The following is a 15696-nucleotide window of genomic DNA, read 5'->3' as shown; positions in this document are numbered from 1 at the left end:
GGGCAGGAACACAGAGGTCAGTGTGGTGTATGTTGCGGTAGCCAGGTAAGAGGTGATGACTTGAACCGGGGGCTAGTGTTGGGTTCTGCTGAAATATTTTGGAGGCAGAGCTGAAGATTTGTTAAAGGACTGTATTCAAGATGTGAAAAAAAGGAAGGAATCAAGGAGGATCCCAAGGTTTGGGGGACTGAACTGTTGGCCAGATGGAGCTGTTACTGCTGGGTGACTGGGTTGGGGCAGTGTTGTTGCTGCAGAAACAGTACAGGTGGGGAGAGAGAATCCATTCAGTTGTGGATAATTCTGTTCAGGATGCTTGTTAAACAACCAAGTGGAGTTGTAATTAGGCAAATTGTGCATGTGTGTCTAGAGATCAGGGGAGCAGTTAGGGCTGGTGGCAAACTTGTTCATATGCTCATAGCTAAGTCTACCATACCCAGCAAAGTAGCTGTGAAACCTAATACCATTCACTCATTTTGGAGATTGGTAAAAGTAGATTGAAAAGGATAGAATGTGAGTAAAATTAAGTCATCAAGTTGGATCATAAAGCTTGACTATCACATTATTTTATATATCTTTTTGAAGTTTCTCAATATACTTAACATACAACATTCCTTTAAAAGCAATTCAAGAAAACTGTAAAGCTCTGGGAGTCAAACTTCATAAAACTTTGGAATTGGAATAAATACTAACATTCGTAAGTTTAAAAAAATTTTTCTGTATCAGCATATTCACCAGTGAACAAACTGTCTAGCTGTCCTGGTGATACCACATTGTCAGTTAAACAACTTCATTCCCTTTTTAGGAGGATGCCCAGGAAGAATTTGGCTGGAAACTCGTTCATGGTGATATATTCCGTCCTCCAAGAAAAGGGATGCTGCTATCAGTCTTTCTTGGATCGGGGACACAGATTTTAATTATGACTTTTGTGACTCTATGTAAGTATTCAGTGAAAATTAAAAAGTAGAAAATACTTTTTCTAAATAATTATTTGAGAATCAGTTTTCCGGGGTGCCTGGGTGACTCACTTGGTTAAGCATCCAACTCTTGATTTCAGCGCAGGTCATGATTTCCCTCTGTCCCTCCCCCTGCTTGCACACTCACACGTTCTCTCTCTAAAATAAATAGATAAAATCTTAAAGACAACACGGAAACCAGTTTTCCTAAGTGTAGCTAGGCTGGATTGTTTCTAAGAGTCCTTTTGGCTTTTAAATCTGTGTGCTTCGGCTATACATTACTTGGAGGCCGGGTTAGCTGTGCCGGAAAACTGACTTCCTATCTCCCTTACAGCTGCATAGAGACCAAGCCTTTGTCATGGAGTTGGAGCTGAAGATGACTAGGTACCTGAACACCATCTGGGTCTGAGTCTCAGTGGCTCGGAATGCGGGTCATGCAGATTGCCCCTGCCACCCTACCAGGAGCAGTATGATTAGGATTCCAAGACATTTTTGGCTTCCACTGAGAAAAAAAAAGGAGTAGAGGGAATGGGGCAGGAAGCTTTTTTTCTTTTTATTTTAAGACTTTATTTATTTGAGAGAGAGAAAGAGTGAGCACAAGCACAGGGAGCAGCAGGCAGAGGGAGAAGCAGGCTCCCCACTGAGCAGGGAGCCCGATGCGGGACTCGATCCCAGGACTCTGGGATCATGACCTGAGCTGAAGGAGACGCTTAATCGTCTGAGCCCCCCAGGTGTCCCTGGACGCTTTTTGTAGACCTTCCTCATCTTAGAGGATTTAGGAAGCAAGGGAAAAATGTTATTAAATTTTTGTCAATTAAGACAATCTTTTTTTTTTTTTTTAAATAGCCCCTCCTCCTCCCGTAGAGTTATTGATTAGCCACAGGGGTGGTTCTGAGGCTGCTGTATGGGAATACGGTATTTCTGCAGTTTTCCTAATTGTAAGAGATAAAAAGGTTTATGAATAGAGTTTTCTAAATTTTGCTTTTTTTAAAGATTTTATTTATTTGAGAGAGAGAATGAGATAGAGAGAGAGCATGAGAGGGGAGAGGGTCAGAGGGAGAAGCAGACTCCCTGCTGAGCAGGGAGCCCAATGCGGGACTCGATCCAGGGACTCCAGGATCATGACCTGAGCCGAAGGCAGTCGCTTAACCAACTGAACCACCCAGGTGCCCTCTAAATTTTGCTTTTATTTTCCTTATGTTTCCTTTATTGGTGCCTTCTACTGATGAACAGTAATGAATTATTACTGGAAGAACTCAGAAATCCCTGACCTTTTAATAATTTTTAATGAACATTTGTTCTTATGTTTGATTGCATATTAAATATGTAATACTAAAGTCATTTTATGTTAGTAAGGTTATTCCATGTTTTTATGATGGAACTATATAAATGCTTTACAAAGAGGATTCTCACTTCCAAATGTCTGGCACCTGAATAAGCTTGAGAACCACTCATTTACACCTCTAGGCTTACTTTGAAGACTAATCTGAAGATTAACTAGAAATATGTATCTTTATCTACTTGGGTAAGGAGATGCAGCTGTGATGAGTAGGCCTAGAATTCTTAAGTATATTATACCGAAGAGGGTAGGTTGGGAGAAGGCATCATGACAGAGGTTTGGACACAGCCAGAGGATAGCATGAAGGCATTAGATCCCCACTGAGCCAGGATAGAGCTAGAGCAGAGTGGATGCTTCAGGACAGAATTCTGCTTGGAAAAAAAGAAAATTTTTTTTTTTTAAGATTTTGTTTATCGGTCAGAGGGAGAGAGCACAAGCAGGGTGAGCAGCAGTCAGAGGGAGAAGCAGGCTCCCCACCGAGCAAGGAGCCCGAAGCAGGACTTGATCCCAGGACCCTGGGATCATGACCCAAGCCAAAGGCAGGCGCTCAACCAATTGAGCCACCCTGGCGTCCCCTGCTTGAAAATTTTATTAGGAGTTGCCTTCTGTCATTATCTCATTCTTGTTGGGGGTCTGCTAGAAAGTGAATTCGTGAGGAAGGAAAGTTTCAGAGAGCCTAGGGATCATTTTCCTTAAATGTTCAAATATGAACTTTCTCTTTCAGAACAGTCCATTTCTCAGTTCTGGGGAGAATGGGGGGGATGCATTTTGGTTGAAATTCTGGTAGGTCTTCTAAAGTTACCCTGGTTGGTTTCCTGCCCCTTAGTCGGTGCTGATCAGGTCTGGGTGAGCATGTGCTTGATTTTGTACGCCACAGAAATGCTGGGAACTTTCTTGTTCCTGGGATTAGCCACTTGGATTTCTTACTGAGCAAATTCATAACTTCTGAATCCCAGCTTAAAGCCAGGAATCTCTACAAATATAAGATAGCATTTTTCTTATTAGTCAGGTGGGTTATATAAGGAAGAACAAATAAAACCAACCAAATAAATAAAGGTAGAAGCCAGAATTTCCCCAAGTTACTGACCAAGTACTTCAGTAACTTCAGAAAGCTAATGGTACTATGAAATCTTTATTCTCTTGTTTTATTCATTGATTAGATTCTGTCTTATCTTTTGTGTTTGAATGTTGTAAGGTATTTTTTACCCCAGAGGACCCAGTATTATTATTATTATTATTATTTTTAGATTTTATTTATTTGAGAGAGAGCGAGCGAGCACAAGCAGAGGGAGAGGGAGAAGCAGACTCCCTGCTGAGTAGGGAGCCCCATGCGGGGCTTGATCCTGGAACTCTGGGATCATGACCTGAGCCAGAGGCAGACACTTAACCAACTGAGCCACCCAGGCACCACCCCCATCCCCCCATTATTATTTTAAAAGGGAACAAAAGTGGGACTATTTCTTGGTGGGAATATCTTTATTCATATTAATTTTAAAAAGCTGTACTTGACAGAGCACTTGGGTAGCTCAGTCGGGTTAAGCATCCAGTGCTTGGTTTCAACTCAGATCATGATCTCAGGGTCATGGGATAGAGCCCTGCATCAGCTCTGTGCTCAGCACGGGGAGGGAGAGAGAGAGAGACACACAGACACCCCGTCTCTTTCCCTGGCTCCTTCTGCCACACACACACACACCCCGTCTCTTTCCCTGGCTCCTTCTGCCCCCCCCCCACACACACACCCCGTCTCTTTCCCTGGCTCCTTCTGCCACACACACACACACACACACACACACACACACACACACACACCGTCTCTTTCCCTGGCTCCTTCTGCCACACACACACACACACACACACACACACACACACACACACACACACCCCGTCTCTTTCCCTGGCTCCTTCTGCCACACACACACACACACACACACACACACACACACACCCCGTCTCTTTCCCTGGCTCCTTCTGCCACACACACACACACACACACACACACACCCCATCTCTTTCCCTGGCTCCTTCTGCCTCTCCCCCAGAGAGAGAGAGAGAGAGAGAGACACACACACACACACACACACACACACACACACACACACACACACCCGTCTTTTTCCCTGGCTCCTTCTGCCTCTCCCCCAACTCATGCTCTCCCTCTCTCCCTCCCACTCCCCCTCCCTCCTCCTCTCTCTCTCAAAAAAATAAATCTTAAAAAAAAAAGAAGAAGCTGTACTTGAATCAGAAGAGCTGAAAACACTCGTGAGCACCCATTCAGCCTTCCCTGATAATAGGAAAGGTGGGGGTCTTACGGACCCCGGCAAGAAATATTCAAAGTAGAGTTTGCTTTATTATCCTGTTGATAATAGTACCTTAAAATATTACTAACATTTAGTGTGGCCGTATGGTAAGACAGTATATTCATGAAATTGTATTTGGTTTCTTGTTTAAAAAATGAAAGCTGTCTTCTGTCACTTTAGAGAGGAAACAGTAATAAAATTTGTAACTTAAAATCACTTATTTTTTAGTTTTTGCTTGCCTGGGATTTTTGTCACCTGCCAACAGAGGAGCACTGATGACTTGTGCTGTGGTCCTATGGGTGCTGCTGGGCACACCCGCAGGCTATGTCGCTGCCAGATTTTATAAGTGTAAGTAAGAGCCACCCTGACTGTCACGTCGGGAATCTCATCTGTTCCATCACTGCACCTGAGCCAGTAGGTGATTTTTCTCGAACCAATATGTATCATAGGTACATATCTTTATATAAAAGAAGCTTGTGATGGGGATGACCATCCCTAGATTTTATTTGTTAAAAAAGGTTTGTACAGTGAGGTAAGCAAATTTAGGTGCTGCTTATCCATCATTCCCTCTGTTCTTTTAAGTTTTGACATAAGAGGTTTGGCTGAACAACTTAGATTGCTACATTCATAGAAATGTGTATAGACTAATCAAGGAAGATAATATAATTACGAGTATCATTGATTTATTAACTAAAATAAGTAATATATATAGTAATACCTTTTCTTAAATAAGAGGTCATGCTAAAGAGCCCTGATATAATTTAATTTGCTTTTATAATTTAATTAGTTGCAATCTCTTGTATTCTTGCTTTCTAAAAGTAAAATAAAGTTCAGTGAAAAACAGCGTCCGGGCCCCAGGGTAAGGATGGGCTATGACTAGATGACTTGGAAAGCAGTTTTGCCAGGGTCAGTGAATGCCCGGGTTGCTGTGGAATTCTGAAGTCTATTGAGATGACCTCATAGGTAATCTGTAATTTAAAGTGACAGGGACAGGGAGGAGGTAAAAAACTCATGCTCTGAAAACTGTAAGACATTGATGAAAGAAATTGAAGACACAAACAAATGGAAAGATATACCATGCTCATGGATTAGAAGAATTAATAGCATTAAAATGTCCATGCTACCCAAAGCAATCTGCTGATTCAGTGCAATCCTTATCAAAATACTAATAGTATTTTTCACAGAACTAGAACAAATAAACCTAAAATTTGTATGGAATCAAAAAAGACCCTGAGTAGCCAAAGCAGTCTGGAGAAAGAACAAAACTGGAGGTATCACAATCCAAGATTTCAAGATAACACTACAAAACTGTAGTGATTAAAACAGTGTGATACTGTCACAAAAATAGACACATAGATCAATGGAACAGAATAAAAAGCCCAGAAATAAACTCACACTTACATGGTCAATGAATCTGTGACAAAGGAGGCAAGAAGATAGAGTGGGGAAAAGACAGTGTCTTTAAAAAATGGTGCTGGGAAAACAGGACCACTTTCTTAAACCATATACAAATACAAATGTAAAATGGATTAAAGACCTAAATGTGAGACCTGAAACCATAAGCCCCTAGGAGAGAGCAAACAGGTACGTGATCTTTTACATCAGCCTTAGTGACACGTCTGTGGATAGGTTTCCTCAGGCAAGGGAAACAAAAGCAAAAGTAAACAATAGGAACTACACCAAAATAAATATCATTGTCCTTTTGCACAGTAAAAGACAAATATTTTCTATGATTTCATTTATATGTGGAATCTAAAAAACAGAAAACAAAAAAATAGACTCTTAAATACAGAGAACAAACTGGTGATTGCTAGAGAGGAGGTGGGTGGGATTTGGGCGAAATAGATGAAGGGAAATAAGATGTACAGACTTGGCAGTTATTAAGTAAGTCATGGAGGTGAAAAGTACCGCATAGGAAGTGTAGCCAATAATACTGTTGTGTGGTGAACATTGAGTAATGTATAGAATTGTGGGACCAGTATGTTGTACGCCTGAAACTAATGTCACATTGTGTTAGTTATACTTCAGTAATAAATTAGGGGGGGAAAAAGTGCCCACCAAAGAAAAAAAAAAGGCGGAAGATGAGACAGAGCTAAGGTTGATGTGAATAAGGTTTGAGGTAGGACACAGTCGGGGTACAAACACATCCTTACAGTGAGGTTGGCTAGACCCACCCCAAATAGAAGTATTAGACTTTGCCATATACAATGCTCCTGAAAACATGAAGTCCTATTTGTCTGTGTGTCTGTGTTTTACTGTTGGTGGATTTTGTCAGGGTTTTTTTTCTTTCTTTCTTTCTTTCCTTTCATCCTCTACTAAAGGACAGAGGATTGGTGTCGTGTGTTTTAATGCATATGAGATACGATTGGACCCCTGCCTCCCATGCAGCACTCTAGCTTTCTCAGCTCTGCTAGCTTTCTTTCAGTTCCTCTGTCAGGCTGTGTACCTTCACGTCTGCCTGAGGACTTCACCCCATGCTCTTCCCTGTGCTAGAAAGTTCCAGCTCATTCTCCCTCCCATCCCAGACCCTCTTTAACTCCTCTCCGTCCTTCAGATCTCAGCTGCACATGAATCAGGCAGAACATTCCAAGAGGTGCTGTCATGTGGCCCCAGTCACAAAATACTTCATTTTATGGAATATTTATGTTTCAATACATATTATTTGACTTTTGATTGGAATTGTATTAAACCCAGAATTAATACATTCACAATAGTCTCTTTATCAGTAATGCTGTGAATTCAAATCATATACATATAATTTGTCATTTTGTTGTCGGGCAAGTGGTACTTAAACTTGCTTATAAATGATTAAAACTTTTTTAAAAAATCAAAGCTGTTCTCACATCTCAGCCAGTTTTATCTCCAACTTTTAAACTGGAAGCAGGTAGTACTTTCATTTTTTACTCTATATACTTTTTACATTTTTTTTAAGCGGGGAAAAGAAATTAGGGTGAAAGGAGATTAACAGGCTCCTAAGCAAATTCTGTGAAGTGTCCAAAAGCCTTTCACTCTTCTTAGCCACCTGATCTGACACACTGACCTCCCCACCCCCACTGACACCCCCTACCAGAAACTGCAGTGCCAGAGGAGTCCTAAAGATTAGCCCTGCTGTGGAAATTTAAATGTGCTGCACTTTAGGCTTGAGGGTTCCTAGTTTTATAACAAATTCTGAAACTGGCTACAAGGTAAAGGAGAATCCCCAGTATGCCCTTTCTCTACCCAGGCCCATGGATTCAAACTGGCCTAGAGCTTAAGGGTTTGTTTTATTTTGAAATAAAAAAAAAAAATTAGAAAAGAAGTGGTCTTGGTGACCTTCCTTTGATACTAGATTAATTATGCTGCAGCAAACCTCTTGAGAGCAGGGCTTATCCAGGGCAGTGCTGTGATGTGCATCCCTGATCTGGATCACTTGTGGAGGGGACTGTCATCATTTGCTAGTGTGATTTTCTAGGAGTGGGCACCCAGTGCTGTCTGAAAATTTGTTTAATGCTAGACATATATGGCCATTTGGTTTGCTTTGAAGAAAAGTCTGTGTGTTATCCCACTTTTGTTTTCTTCTACAGCCTTTGGAGGTGAGAAGTGGAAAACAAACGTTTTATTGACATCATTTCTTTGTCCTGGGTAAGTAATAGTAACTTTTCAGTAGTAACTTTCTTACATAGTCATAAAATCTAGTGCCCAAATGTTCATTCTCTTAAGTCTTGAATCTTCTCTGTCTCTAAACCATGTACCCTAGAAAATGAATTTAATTTTTAAAAAAGGGATAAAAAGTGAATATTTAATAAACATTTGCACAGTGACTACCACATGCCATATCTGGAAAAAGTATCTCTCTCTTTTTTTTTTTAAGATTTTATTTATTTGTCAGAGAGCGAGAGAGCACAAGAAGGGGGGACAGCAAGCAGAGGGAGAAGCAGGCTCCCCGCTGAGCAGGGAGCCTGATGCGGCACTCAATCCCAGGACCCTGGGATCATGCCCTGAGCTGAAGGCAGACACTTAACCGGCTGAGCCACCCAGGCGTCCCTGGAAAAACTATCTTTGCACATGAGAAATTGTTAAATTCCTTTTCTTAAAAGTCTGTTTCTTAGCCCATGTAAGTTGGTCTGGCATGTTGTTGTGTAAGCCTGCATTGAAAGCTTTTTTTTTTCTTTAAAGATTTTTATTTATTTGACAGACAGATAGCGAGAGAGGGAACACAAGCCGGGGGAGTGAGAGAGGGAGAAGCAGGCTTCCCGCTGAGCAGGGAGCCCAATGCGGGGCTCGATCCCAGGACCCCGGGATCGTGACCTGAGCTGAAGGCAGACGCTTAACGACTGAGCCACCCAGGCGCCCCGTATTGAAAGCTTTTGACCTAATCACAAGAAGGGGTTTTCACCTGAACATAGTTTAGGCAAGCGAACATTTTTAGATTTCTATCAAAAGTATTGCCGCTTTTAAGCCACCTAAGTGTCCGTGGATAGATGAATGGGGTAAAGAAGATGTGTGTGTGAATATATATACACATGCAATGGAATATTACTCAGCTATAAAAAAAAAAAAAGAATGAGATCTCGCCATTTGTGACAACATGGATAAACCTAGAGGGTATTATGCTAAGTGAAGGAAGTGAGACAGAGAAAGACAGATACCATAAGATTTCACTTACATGTGAAATCTAGAAATAAATGAACAAAACAGAAGTAGACTCATAAACACCGAGGACAAATTGGTGGTTGCTGGAGGGGAGGGGGATGGGCAAAATAGATGAGGGTTAAGAGGTACAAATGTCCAGGTGTAAAATAAGCAACAGGTGAAAAGTACAGCATAAGGAACATGGTTGATAATATTGTACTAACATTAAATGGTAACAGATGGTGACTTTGTTTATCCTGGTGAGCACTGAGCAACCGATAAGCATTGTCAAATCACTGTTGCACACCTGAAACTAATATAACATTGTATGTCAACTATAATTCAAAGGTAAAAAATTATTTTAAAGTGTTACCCCTTTATTTAGAGTTCATTCCATTAAGTAGAGTAATATGTAGCAAGTGTTTAAAAAAAAAACAACAGTCACATAAAAACAAATAACTGTGACCCTTTGGAGGATAGCTTTTGATATCAAGTATCTGATTGATATCTGGTCCTAGAAATAGAACCCACTTTCTTCCCAACTCCCAATTTCGAGTGGACAAGCCTCTGAGTAATCAGCAGCAGTAATGAAAGCCAAAGGTTAAATTTAGAAACCAGGAATTCCATTTGCAGGCCAGAAATGAAAGAGTGACAATAGTTGCATTGTTTATACATGTTTGGGATAAAGATTCTCTCAGATAATTACCTCCAGTGAAGAACGGCATGCTTCTCAGCCATTCGTGTTGTATTCAGATTTTTAGATGCTTCTCTCAAACTGTATCCTTTGTCAACTAAAGAAGTGTCTCTTCTTCCCAGGACAAGTCAGCTGTGATTTCCTTCAGAATCTTGCCTTTCAGACATTCCTCCCAATCTCTGGCATCTTCTCTTTCTCCCTTTCTCTACGTTCTGTTCATGTGTTTCATCTCCTTTCCTTCAAATATACTTAGGCCTCCCAAATCCTAAAAAGCGCTTCTTCTCATAAGCATTTTTCCCTCTATCTTATTTCTTTTACGTTCCCAGCAAACTGCCTTGAAAAAACATTCTACATTCCTTTTTTCTCAGCATACATTTACAGTGTAAATCCACGTCATCTGTCTTCCCCATCACTTTAGTGAAAACTTTTCTCAAAGGTTACCAACAATATTCCCATTTCTAAATCTAGAAATCATTTTCTCTGTCTTCACTCTCTCTCTCTACATTATCATCTAAGATCGGGATACTTTCTCCTTGAAACGCCTTTCTTTTTTGGCTTTATAGAAATTATCCTAAGCCAGTTCTTTTATATCTCTGATCAGCCCTTCTTTGGTTTATCTTCTTCATCCCCCTTAGAAGTAAGTGTTCACCAGAAGGATGGTAAGGTAATGAGAGAGGGAGAAAGAAGAAAAGCGCACAAGAGTGCACCAAGAACCCAAGGGGGCAGGGAGAATTGGTGTTCACCTAAGAAAAAAAGTACCACTTAATGGGGCGCCTGGGTGGCTCGGTCAGTTAAGCGTCTGCCTTTGGCTCAGGTCATGATCTCAGGGTCCTGGGATCGAGTCCCGTATCCTCCCTGCTCGGGAGTCTGCTTCTCCCTCTGCCCCTCCCCTTCCGCTCCTGCTCTCCCTCTCCCTCCCTCCTTCCCCCCCAAATAAATAAAAATAAATAAAAATAAAATCTTTAATAAAAAAAGTACCACTTAATGACATGAAATTAATTCATGTAATTTATGTGAACACCTGCATATAATTATTACAGTAGACACAACAAAATGGCATTTGATATTATTAAACGTTTCCATATTAAAAATAATTTAATGGAGAAATTCTTGCTTATATTAATAAAAATCTCTGTGATATAATTTGTATACAGAGAACATCAACAAATTTCAACTATAAAACAGAATTAAAAGAGTTTGGCAGTATGGCTAGGTATCCGCTAATATTCTAAGATCCTGAATACTACCGATAGCAAATGAAATGTGTTAGTGGTAGTTGTGGTTGTATGGGAAGAGGACTCTATTCACAGGAGTATTAGCCACAGAAAACCTTCATAATATCTGAAATAACTTGTCAAAACGCGCACCACCCAAGGTGACAAGTTTACAAAGCTAATCAGCTAGTGTAAGACCCAAACTCACCGTGTTACTTGATGTGAGAGTACCAGGCGTCCGAGGAGTTGGGCAGTGTGCCACGGCTGCTGGCACAGAAAACCTAGGAGGAGACCAGATACTCATGGAAGCGTGCTAGATGTGGCATCCCAGACCAGAGGGAGAGGAAGTGTTAGGTGATGCTGGTGAAATTGTCTAAATGAAAGGAGAGACTCTCTTCTTACCAGTCACACACACAATCAGTTCCAGGTGCACTCTAAATGTAACGGGCGTCACGATTAGAAGAAAATAGAGAAAAAGAAGAAGAAGAAAATATAGAAGAGTATCCTAATGATCCCAGGTTAGGAAAGACTTTCTTTTCTTAAAATACACAAAGGACAAAGGGAAAAATTAATGGCTGATCACATTAAAAACTGTGTGGGGAATGTAGAAACAATTACAGTATGATTACAGCCATGTTTTTAAAAAGGTACTCATTGAAGAAGGACTGAAGGGAAATTTAGTATACACGTTCACTTGTTTGGGTTCACAGAAAGCTATAAACTGGGAGAACGAGATATTTAACAAGGAATTATTAGTAGCTGGAATACATAAATAACTCACATCTATGATTTGGAAAAGATGTACAACCGAAATGAAAAATGAGTGGTAGATGTAACCAGCAGGTCACAGAAATAATACCTATAAAGCCAACAAGCACAAGATGCTCAGCGGCAGTTGTCAACAGGAAATGCAGATTAAAACAACAAACTTGACAATCCGAAGCATGATGAAATATGTAAAGAGGTAACTTTCATAAACTGCTGGTGGGAGTTTAAGTCAGGCAGAAAAATCTGGAAAGCAATTTGGCAGTTTCTAGTGAAGTTTTAAATCCATGTACCCCATTACTCAGCAATTTCATTTTCTTTATACATAACACAGAAATTATAATATTAATTACATATGATTGGTACTCTATCATTTGCTTCTGACTCAAGTTTTACCCAAAAGCCTGTTGTGTCTTTCAGGATTGTATTTGCTGACTTCTTCATAATGAATCTGATTCTCTGGGGAGAAGGATCTTCAGCAGCTATTCCTTTTGGAACGTTGGTTGCCATATTGGCTCTTTGGTTCTGCATCTCTGTGCCTCTAACATTTATTGGTGCATACTTCGGTTTTAAGAAGAATGTAAGTTTATGGGTGTTTATTCAAATAAATTTCAGCTAAGGAAATTAGCATATGCTACCTTACAAGATAGAAAAGTGTCTTTAAAAAAAGGATATATATCTTTTTTAAGATTTTATTTATTTATTTGAGAGAGAGAGAAGGAGAGATGGTGAGAGCGCACAAGCGGGGAGGAGACGGAGAAGCGGGCTCCCTGCAGAGCAAGGAGCCTGATGTGGGGCTCGATCCCAGGACCCTGGGATCGTGACCTGAGCTGAAGGCAGACGCTTAATGACTGAGCCACCCAGGTGCCCCTAAAATTTTTTTGATTACATAGATAAGTAAGTACTTGAAATTCTGAAAATACGCCTATTAAAAATACACTGAAGAAGGACATGATGGTTCTCTACCTGTACACATATATATGTATATCTGTAAAATAATTTAGTCCACAGAAGTATCATCTCAATGAGAATACCAGGTTTTAAGTTTTTGATGTATTATCACAGAAACTGTAGAAATATGTTTTTGCAATTTTTGCAAGAAAATGAATTTCTACATATGTACCCGTTTTTCCCCCCAGCTATGTTTTAGGTACTTTAGGTTTCACTTATTTTTATACTACCATGTCATGTGTTAATAAAAGGGAAGACATTATCAATAGCTTATGATCATAAAGCTTCATATAGCCATTCATTTTTGCCTTTGTGTTCTTAAGTCTTAGTAGAATTGAGCTATTTTTAAAAAGATGACATTGCCCGTCTCCAAATAAAAATACATTGACAGTAATTTCAGAACCAGCTGATTTCTTACAAGTATATAATTAAAAGGGAAAACCTTTCTTTTGTCTTAACTATTATTTTTAAGTACGATGTTATCTCCTTCTGTGTATTTCTTACTTTATCTAAAGCCATTAGCGGATAGCTGCTGGAAACAGTGGTGGCTTGCTCCAGTAGACAGACTGAATATTGTACTCATAGCGTTTGGGTCATTGCTTCTAAATACAGATTTCGGTTTGATGATTTAAGTAGACTTGTATTACCGATAGTGTCGGCACGGAAGCTGAGGAAAAAGCAGGCAAATAGTCTAATAATAGAAAAGAATTTTTAAAATAGATTATAATTATGAATGCTTTCTTTATTTTACTGAAGGCCATTGAACACCCAGTTCGAACCAATCAGATTCCACGTCAGATTCCTGAGCAGTCCTTCTACACAAAGCCATTGCCTGGTATTATCATGGGAGGAATTTTACCCTTTGGCTGCATCTTTATACAGCTTTTCTTCATTCTGAATAGTATCTGGTAAGCTAAGTGTGAAGTCTTATTCCCTTTACCCTTTTTATGTAGTATTAGCTTTCTCTTTTTGTTTCTCTTGATGACTCTTTGTATCTTATAAAGGTAAACTGTTCTCTAGTAATCAAAAATCTTAAGAGCCAAAAGGTTATTTTATCTTTTCCATGTGAGGAAAGGAATAATAGTGGTAACAGCTATTATTAATTGAGTGCTTATTAATTCTCTTAATTCCCAGACCTCTATGAGGTGTGTATTACCCCCGTTTTAGAGAGACAGAGGTGTGAAGCCTTGGATGTTCAGTCCTTGATTTGTAGCACACAGCTACTGTGTAACAGGAAATTAACCTGTCTCTCCAAACCTGTGTTCTTCAGTAAGTGATCCCTACTGCTTCAGAGAGAGGATACTCTGAGCCCGTGTATAAAGGGGATTCGAGCAAGCGCTGGGAGAAGGGTGGTGACCTTCAGAGTTCTTACTAATCCCAGGATTCCTTCATTCTCTGATTTCTTATTTGCATGGAGAAACTCATAGTGCTAATTTTGAGACAGTCTATTATTAGGGTGTATACACTGCAGTATGGCATCATTATTTGATCACATTGACACGTTACAGCAGGTACCAAGGTTTGCAGTAGCATAAAGTCAGAACTGAATTTGAACTTTTTAGCAATTAGAACGTATCTTTCCTTCCCGATTGTTAGAGCATTTTCACAATTCATCTGTTTCTGTCGCAATAAGAAACAATATGTACCAAAAGGAACCCTTTTTTACTTTGGCTCTGCCTGTCCATTAATTTTTTATTGAATTTATCTGACTCACCGGTAGACAATTAGACTAAGCATATTTGAATAAGAGTTTCAGGTTCTACTTGAGTGAGAAGGCAGAATCCAGTGACACTGCCCTATCCTTTCCTCTCCCTGTCCCACCCCTACTCCATCGCTGTCTACACCTGTGAGCGTTTGTTGTCTTTGATTAATTGGGACAAAAAGCAAACACTTCCCAGTTCAGGGACTGTGAAAAGATTGTGTCATTTATAGTGTCAAAGAGAAAATGTTTATAGTTTAATCTTGACGTATTTGTTATAGGTCACACCAGATGTATTACATGTTTGGCTTCTTATTTCTGGTGTTTATCATTTTGGTGATTACATGTTCAGAAGCAACTATACTTCTTTGCTATTTCCACCTATGTGCAGAGGTACGTATTAGCAGTGTTCACTTAATTTGTAGAAAGTGTTTATAATTTTGGCATAAAGCAACTTTGAATACTATTAATTGAAATAATTTCTGTAAATATGTGTTTATTAAGATAGAAATTGACCTGTATTCCTAAATCAAATGTAGCCCTCTTTAGAAATGGATTAAGATAGTATCTCAGTTCAGTATATTTATATTTATTTAGAGCTTAAATTTATAAATGTTAATTTTCTGAGAATAGCACATTATGCTGAATTTTCATTTTTGAGTTTTTAAATGTCTAAATTAAAAATTAACATTCTTTATGAAATACAGATATTTCTAGACTGAAAATTTAGTAAACATTTTCAAGTGGAAAAATACATTGAAACATTTCAGCAATTACATTATAATGAATTATATTCATGGCAAAATGATGGCATTCTTATGTAGAATTAATTTTTAGAGGTCTAGGTTGTATTAAATCATTCTTTTATAGTCATTTTCTATACAGGAGGTTAAGTCTAACTATTAAACTTGAGGTGCTTTTTTTTTTTAAATTAAGGTTAAATTCACATAACTTAAAATTAACCATTTCAAAGTGAACAGTTCAGGGCACTTACTACATTCATTTACAGTGTTGTGTAATTACTACCTCTTTCTAGTTCTGAAATATTTTCATCACCCTTAAATAAAATCTCATACCTATTAAGCACTTACTTCCCATTCTCCTCTCCCTACAAGACCCTGTGGCAATCACCAGTCTGCTTTCTGTCTACAGATTTACCTATTCTGGACATTT

At 39.3% G+C, this 15696-nt stretch overlaps 1 protein-coding gene across 2 annotated transcripts in view; it reads left to right on the top strand.

Annotated features, from left to right (window-relative positions):
* The window catches only part of TM9SF2 (transmembrane 9 superfamily member 2), a 61179-nt gene that overhangs the window by 38573 nt on the left and 6910 nt on the right, over positions 1-15696 (top strand). For both annotated transcript variants that reach the window (XM_035726737.1, XM_027590093.1), the window contains exons 10-15: positions 803-935; positions 4818-4937; positions 8153-8210; positions 12294-12453; positions 13581-13732; positions 14805-14916. In XM_035726737.1, the coding sequence (XP_035582630.1) occupies positions 803-935; positions 4818-4937; positions 8153-8210; positions 12294-12453; positions 13581-13732; positions 14805-14916 (735 nt within the window). The remainder of the gene's footprint in view (positions 1-802; positions 936-4817; positions 4938-8152; positions 8211-12293; positions 12454-13580; positions 13733-14804; positions 14917-15696) is intronic.

This window comes from Zalophus californianus, chromosome 3 (genome assembly GCF_009762305.2).
Source record: "Zalophus californianus isolate mZalCal1 chromosome 3, mZalCal1.pri.v2, whole genome shotgun sequence".
Taxonomy (NCBI): domain Eukaryota; kingdom Metazoa; phylum Chordata; class Mammalia; order Carnivora; family Otariidae; genus Zalophus; species Zalophus californianus.
The sequence above is the reverse complement of the archived record's forward strand: the minus strand, read 5'-3'. Positions and strand labels throughout refer to the sequence as shown.